Source organism: Phaethon lepturus, unplaced genomic scaffold, assembly GCF_000687285.1.
Source record: "Phaethon lepturus isolate BGI_N335 unplaced genomic scaffold, ASM68728v1 scaffold52959, whole genome shotgun sequence".
Lineage (NCBI taxonomy): Eukaryota > Metazoa > Chordata > Aves > Phaethontiformes > Phaethontidae > Phaethon > Phaethon lepturus.
Window position 1 is genome coordinate 449 of NW_010566561.1, and position 8,071 is coordinate 8,519.

Genomic DNA, 8,071 nt, shown 5'->3' on the forward strand with positions numbered 1-8,071 from the left:
CAGAATTGCGCCGTGTGAGTATCTGGCAGGGGTACAGCCAGCACAGGGGTGCAGCACGGGGTAGGGGTGAGCAGTGGGGGGCTTGCTGCAAATAGCACATCACAGCACTGAGGGTAGCTAAGAAGCAGGCTGAGGGAAGCTGGAGTCGGCTCTCGACCCCATTGCCTCGAGTGGGTGGAAATCACACGGGTGTGAGGAAATCATGCCACTCTGAAGTTTCAGGAAGAGCTTCCCGTACTGGGGAGTTTCAGTCAGTGACACCAGGGCTCTCTGGAGCCTATGCAGGGCCCTCCACCATGTCCATCTGGGCTGGGATCCCCCATCAGCCGCTTTGGCAGTGCTCCTCACGCCATCTGGCACGCGCCGCGGGAACTTCCTCCAGAGCCGTGCCTGTGCAGCTGCGAGCTTCCTTTGCAGCAGTGCCCCGGCCATGCCCCAACAGCCTCCATGGGGAAGAGAGGAACAGGACCCCATTAAAGTGATCTTTGACAGCAAGACCTGTGCCAGATGCAGTGCCTCCCTGCTTATGTGGTCATGTTGCCCATGGTCATGGTGCCCATGGTCACATCCCTCTGCCCACATCCACCCACCCCTGCTGGGGCCAGCTCCGAGGAAGCCAAATGACAAGCCCAAATCCAGCCTTGCCTGCCCCACCCCATCACTCACTTGATCTCTTTTCCCCTCTAGTCCTTTAAACCCTTGTGTCCACTTGTGTTGCTGCCCTGTGTCCCCCTGCATTTGCCCTCCTTTGACCAGCGCAAAGATCCACCCTAAAAGAACCGCCCTAAAATCCCTGGCATCAGCTGCACTGTCCTGAAAGGAGGTCAGAGGCGGATAAGCCAGGATAAGGGATTGGGACGGAGCCACAGCCCGTAGACCAGAGTCAGGAAGAGAGAGGAGCCAGGTGGGAGGCTGGGCAGCCTCCCTTGGGCCGGGGCTGGGCAGGGCACCCTGGGAGACGGGTGCTGCTGCAGTGCCTTCCTGTGGGCACTGCTTCGTGGCACTGCCTGTCACCAGGGCACCGTCTCACTGGGGTATGCAGCAATCCCCCCTCCCTGCCAGGCAGGCCAGCATCACAAAGACCTTTCCCCCAAGGCACCACCACCAGTTCTGTGTGCTGCTGCGATTCCCCCAGGCTGGGCACTGCTCCCAGGAAGCCCGCACTGCTGCAGTGTCGTGGCTGATGCAGCTATTGCTTGCTTGACTGTCACCTCCTCTCCCTGCTGCCCCCACGCCTCCGGTGTGTAGTGTGGGGCAGCACAGATAAGAATACATCCCCTCTCCTCCCTCCCTCTCCCTGGACCCGGCTGAGCGCCTGTGTTTATGTCAACACCTCAGGAGGTTGGGGGAGCTGTTCTGCTCTGAGGCTGGGTCTTTTCCCCAGCAGTGCCCAAACTGAGCTTTGCCGCCTCCCCACTACCACCCCCCTCCCCCAGGAAAAGCTCCATCCTGCAGCACCTCCCGGCAATGCCCTCGGGAGCAGCACCTATCCTGGTGGGCTGCCCCGCTCCTGCAGTTCCCTAGGTTCACATCTGAAATGGTGCTTGCCGGGGGTAGGGAAGGAGGGAGCACCTGAAATTAAAATATGAAAGAAAAGTGAGAAGGATGGGGGTGAGAAGAAAGAGGTGGGAGGAGCAGGGGAAGAAGTGAGGGGTGTTTAGTTGTTAATGCCGCTCACCGTGGTCCTCCTCAGCAGGGACCCCGAAGTGCTTGTGGGGTTTGGAGGGCACAGGGTGGGGGGCAGAAACATGCATGCTGTGAGGGGGGTTGCTGGCCGTGAGGAGACACTTACCTTCCTAGGGCAGGGGTGAAGGAGAGATTGAGACAGTGCTGGTAGAAAGAAGAGAGGACGAAGCTGAGGAGGGACGCAGGACCTCAAGGGGAGATGATGTGTCCTCTGAGCCGGCGGCGGCGGTGGCGGCGGCGGCAGGATGGAGCCGCCCCCGGTAGGGCCGGGACAGCAGCATGTGACCCGGAGCTGCGATGAGTCAGGATTTAGCAAAGCTTTGCAAACAGCACGTAGAGGATGGAGAGAGAAAGAGAGAGAGACAGACAGGGGATAGACAGAGACAGACGAGGGTGAGAGAGCCAGGGAATAGCAGTGGGTGTGCAGGATAAACAGTTCCAGTCACTCCAGGCTCATTAATTATTTTTATTCAAATCAAATAACCTTGTAGGATTTTGGGGAGCCATAAATCGAACCACAGAATCTGTGACTCTCCCCTCTCCCCTTTTTCCTCTCGGGCCTACTGAGAATAGAGTGTATGAGTGCAGTGACTGCAAAAACACTGCAGTACCTTCAGGGCAGCTTCCAGGACCAGAGTAGGTAGCCTTCCTCTTTTCTCCAGGGACAAAACGAGGTGAAGGTAGCTCTGCTACTTTCTCACTTTCCCAGCCACACACGTTGGGGAAGGCATCTTCGAATCTTGGCTGGCTCTGGGCGCGGGCATTAAAAATAGGGATCACTCAGTCACATCACCTTGGAGAGATCCCTCCATTTCCTGAAGAAGGAAAGAAGGAGAAGTTCAATGACTCCATGCCTGACTTCTTTTCCCCTTTCACCACCCAGCTCTGCTAGCGGGGCTGGGAACGGCAATAGGGTTGCAATGCTGGCCATCACAATCAGGTTGGAAAGCCCAGTCTGTTTCAGGCTCCTATGCCCTTGGGACTGACCTCCCTCAGCCTTGTCCTCATGTAATCTAGAGGAGGAGAGGCTTAATCAGCATGTTTGATCCTCTCTCTCTCCCTTCACTTCCTTCTCATCCCCCCAGCATTCCGTTCTCACCTTTTCTTCGTCCTGCCTTTTCTGACGGATTTTGTTTGCTTCTGCCTGCTCATCTTGCTCAAATAATTCCTTGTCGAGGCGTTGCAGGTGTGGCAGCAGGACCAGGACCTCCAGCCGGTAATTGGGTTCATCAGAGCATGGATTGTCCAACAGCACCAGTGCCTGCAGCATGGGGAGGACCTGCAGTTTTGCCACCTCCTGAAGGCTACTGATCCCATTGTTTCTGAAGAGGAGGAAGCACAAAGAGCAGGAAAAGAGACACGTGTAAGTAGTGAGGTCCCTTCAGAGCAGTAAGCTGGCAAGACAGACAAAGCAAAACCTAGCAGCATGACAGACCATAGACCTTAGACCACAGACCTGTGCTCAAAGATCCAGATCTGTCTGCAGCTCCCCAGACTGATGAAGGGGTCTCTGGTCCCAACACAGAGCAGGGAGAACCCACCGTAGATTGAGGTACTGCAGGTACTTCATGCTACTACAGAATCCATCCAGGGTCTCAAGCTGGTTGTCACGCAGGTGCAGAGTTGTCAGCTGCCGTAGCTCCTCAAGGTCTTTAAGGCTTTGAATGGCATTCTGGGCCTGAGCGCCAGGGAGGCAGGAAGAGAGGAGGAAAAAGGGGACACACAGGAGAGGGAGGAGCAGTTATTTCTGGCCTTTAAAGCTCTTTATACCCTTCAGACACCCTACCACTCATAACACAGCCTTCTCTGAAGCTAGAGCAGGTTGCTCAGGGACTTGCCCAAATGGGTTCTAAGTATTCAGATTCAAGGACCAAAAGTTTGCTGAAACAGCATTTCCTATAGCATCACTTGGTGACTGAGACAAAACCACCCTCCACTGCCAGCACAGCACCCCCTCCCATGGCAGTGCCAAATCTGAGTCCCTAAGGCCTCAGAGAGTAACAGCGTGGAGGGGAAAGCACAGACCTGAGCCTGAAACAAGTGTATTTAAAGAATAACCAGCGCTTCTCAGTCACATAGTCCATGTAGTCCAGGGATCTTCTAGTGCCAGCTGCTTCTCTTGTGGGGGAAATATATTACCAAGAAATCTCCTCTTCTACTCCTCTAGGAGCAGAAGCAGGCTGCATGTTCCTGAGAGAGGTTGCAGGGGGCAGGGTGTTGTTGGTTGGTTTAATTTTAAGCTTTTCCAGGTATAATTGTTGTTGTCCATCCATAGGTGCACCTTCTTGCAACAAAACTGACAATCTTATGGCAGGAAGTTAAAAATTTCCCATCACTGAATTTCATTCACTTCACTGTGAGTTGTGAGACGGGGAAATACGAAGCTCTGCTTTTCAGCAATAGTTTCACAGCAGGATTTCGTGTGGAAGAGCCCACTAGAGGTCTCCTGCCCAGGGCCATGCTCACTGTAGTGCTAGCACCAATGCTAGGTCAGGCTGGTCACGCTCTGTGCAGCTGAGTTTGGAACATCCCTGATAATTACAACTTCCCTACCATGTTCCCTAGCCTGGAGCTGCGCTGGGCTTCACTTGCGATTGTAGGTCAGGGCTGCAGTCTCTAAGGATGCAGATATGTGAATGGAAAAGGGGGAGAGAGGTCATTTTTTGTGCTCTCCCTTCCTTATTGGTACCCAGGCAGTGACGTGGCCAACGTCACTGAGATTAGTAAAAGGGGCACGGGCTGAACTGGTGGGATAGGAGAACAGTTTAGGACTGGGTCACTCATGGAAAGGACAGTTTGTAGAAAAGGAGGATTTTAATGGAAACTGGACAAAAGAAAGTCTGGACCAGCTGGGCAAAGTGAAGAGGGTAACACAAGAACAAAAAGAGGAAAGTTGGAGATTTAGCAATGGTCATCTGAACAGATTTGACAGTCAGGAAGGTTTAGCACATTGTACCTTGGAGGAAATCAGGAGCTGGTGTGGGAAACAGAGTGGGGAGCTCACAGACCACTGGTCTGTAGAATGAACAGTAACCTCCCATCGCTCTCACTTTCTTCATTATTTCAGTGTGAATAGTTTTAATTGCTCTGACCATGGAAGCACTAACAGGCCAATGCAGAGTGGATTTTTTTCGGTGTTGTGGTTTTTTTTTTTTTCCTAAATCAAATAATCAATTCTGTATGACATCTTTAATTAAATCACATCATCACTTTACCTTAGATACCAGTTCTTCACATAGATGTGATGCCATCATTTCCTACAGAAAGCTACTATAATACGTTGCCCCTGATTCCCTCTTCCTTTGCTGCATACCTGGCCTTGCTCTAGCTAGCCTTTGTCACCACTGCTGCACAATGACCAGGAGCTAACACAGCCCTACTGACAGCAGTGATCCTCAAACTGATACAAGTGCCACATAGTACGCAGACAGCTCTCATAGTTTTCCTGCTAGTAGGTATAACTTTCTTAATGCTAAATTTAATCTGCAACTATGGCATGCATTAACCAAGTTTGGTTCAGTTCCCTTAAGTTTAACTCTTTGTCTTGAACCCTTGTCCTTCAGGCATCAGCTACATCTACCCATGGCTCAAGTAATACCAAAATCTTTATACAGAAAGCAAAGCACTGCAGGGAGAGATCTCCCTCCAAAATGATTTAGTGAGCAGGTTGGACATGAGAGCCAAATTCAAGCCCCAAAAGTTCCTGGGAAATGAGTCAGTTGTTTTAGTTTTAATAATCACGTCTTGCAATATGCCTGCTTCATACATGCAGCTCAGAAATTTCTCAATCATGCCAGGAACCTTCTTTAAATATGGGTGCTGTGTTTGCTTTCCTCCAATCATTCACTAAAGTGAATGGTTTTACTTCGAAAATCCGTATTGTATCTAGTGACTTATCCACTTCATTCTTTTTTCCAGCACCTCTAGTCCTAAAATCTCAGTTTTCTACCAGAAAATTGCAGGCAATCTCAGTAAGCAGTCTCCTCTGCGTTTTCTGCCAGGGAGCCTTGATATAAAAGAAACTATATAGCTTTTCAAAGCCTTTATCATCTTTAATTGCTTTTTAAGAGGTAGTGACTCAGGACACCTATCCAGTCTTTGCAAGCTGTAGCACTGTGTGATGCATGGGACTAAGCCATACATAGTTTCTTCACTTGCGTCTCTAGGAGGAAATGTTCCCTGAAGCAATTGTTTATGGTATTAGAAAATTTCTTCTCCTATCTTAGTTTCATTGCAGTGTTCAATCAGTTTCTTTTTTGGCAGCTGAAGGTGTGATTCATATAATTTTGCTGTTTTTAAACCAGTATTTTATTAGGCCCATCAGAGGAGAAAGAGGCATGCCCTCACCCTGTCATCCAGAGCAAACCTGTTGCTTTCCCCACTGACCTCTGGAGGTCCCAGGACACATCGAGTACAGGCTTGCCTAACACTGCCAGAAGAGAATACCACTCTCCTGTAGGAGGCCAGGAGGCAAGAACCCGACACACTGAACGTTGCCAGCTCCTCCACTCTCTGCAGAGGAATTACTGGTTAGTGGCTACTCCCTTCGCACGATCTGGGCAGACAGTGTAGAAGGAGCTACCCCAAAGAAGGGACTTTGTCTCTTTAGCTCTCTGAAATTATGCTGCTTTGAAGGGGACAGGCTCCTCCCCCTCTCCCACTGACTGGAGGTGCCAGGCTCTGCAGCAGCTCTGTCCCACTCCCCTAGCTGGCTGATCCCTTACCAGATAGAGGTTCTTGAGCTTGGGAAGATTGAGCCCTGCTGTGCTCTCTAGCATGTTTCCTCGCAGTTCCAGGATTTGCAGGCTGAACAATTGGCCATGACTCAGGCCCAGAGCTGTCTGGATTTTATTTCCTGAGTGCCAGAGGAGGAAGAAACAATGAGAAGGTTAATCCCAAACCCAAAGAGAGCATCCTATGTGCACAAGAATGAAGAGAGGTGGTCTGTATCACCTTTCAGGCTGAGGTTGGCTAAGCGGGGGTGAGTAATGCCCTCCATATCCTTGATGCGGTTGTGAGCAAAGCTGATGATCTGTAGGTAGGGCAGCTCCTGCATGCAGGCACTGGTAAGCAGATTCCCATCCACCTTCAGCCAAAGCAGGTGGGTTAGGCTGCTCAGTGGAGACAAATCTTGCAGCTTGTTCTCTGACAAATCCACATACCGCAGATGAATGAAGCATTCAAGGAGGCTGATGTCTGTCAAGTCCCTGTGGGAAGAAGGATGTGAATAAAACATCTCTCATATTTCCCCCTGCTACCAACTTTCAGTTTGCTCCTCACCACTGCTGGAGGGAGGGCATCCTCCTCTCCTGCTCCCCTGCTGTCCTAGGAAGCCTTGCTGGAAACAGGAGGAAAAAAGGAAAAAAGTAGGCAATAGAGACAGGCCGAACAGCTTGTAAACAAGGGCAAATGTTAAGATTGGACCTGCTTTCCTGGCACAGGGAGTGCTTATTCCCATTGAACTGTACCTGTCAGGAGAGGGCAGAACCAGAGCACAAAAGACGGTAAGTTCGGGGGGGTGGGTCTGTTAGACGGTAGTGGCAACACCAAGGACTGTGTGGAAGGACTTTGCTACTCGCAAAAAGCTGGTTGAGATACTTATGAGACCGCTGAAAGACACCGTCTTACTGAGGCCTGTCAGGTAGATCGAGGGTTATGTGGGTGTACTGAGGGGGCTGAGGCTCCAAACTGTCCCCAGGCCATTGTGGCACTGTATTTACAAGTTAAAGGTTAGCAGTTAACAGGAGAGATGCTTAATGGATATTTCTCAAAAGTGACTGTGGGGAGGTCACCCTATTCAGGTCCCCCTAGGAGACCACAGTTCAGAGTGATGAGCAGGCTCCCCTCAAGCTAGGGGGACACCAATGTTCCCACCAGCTCATCTGGCCACAGTGGAGGCAGTCCCCAGCTCAGGGCTGAGGATGGACAAGTTATGCTGAGACACAGACTGGAAGCCAGCCAGCCATAGAACATAGCCTGGAAACGCTTCTGCCCCACACAGTCGGTCACTAGTGGCCTTATGGCACATCTGCTCAATGGCTACATAGATGCCCAGGGAGGAGGCTGCCTTCTCCTGGGGCAGGTGTTGCACACTCACTTGTGTTTGGCTTCAAATTTCACATAGGCGTGGGCCAGACCATTGCCGGTCTTACAGAGGAGAGAGAGGCCTTCCTTCAGGACCTCCTCCGTCAGGGGGCACGGGGACAGCACCTGGAAGAGAAGGAGAGAGCAGAACGCCAGCGCTGGCCTAACCGCGCAGCCAGAGGGAGCTGAGGCCCCTCCCTCACCTGTTCTTCCTCCTCCTGCTCCGACAGCGCCAGCAGCTCCTCCTCCTTCTCTTCCTCCTCCTCCTCCCCCTCCTCCTGAAGGCCGTACGCCTCGCCGT

General features: G+C 51.6%; 1 protein-coding gene across 1 annotated transcript; it reads right to left on the reverse strand.

Annotated features, from left to right (window-relative positions):
- Positions 1-2,785: 2,785 nt before the first annotated feature.
- Positions 2,786-8,066, reverse strand: LRRC23 (leucine rich repeat containing 23; the record flags this gene model as incomplete). The annotated part of the gene is made up of 6 exons (XM_010295537.1): positions 2,786-3,008; positions 3,228-3,364; positions 6,411-6,541; positions 6,640-6,893; positions 7,784-7,896; positions 7,974-8,066. Coding segments are annotated over 6 exons (951 nt in total), but the record flags the coding sequence as incomplete, so codon positions are not given.
- Between the last annotated feature and the right edge of the window lie 5 nt (positions 8,067-8,071).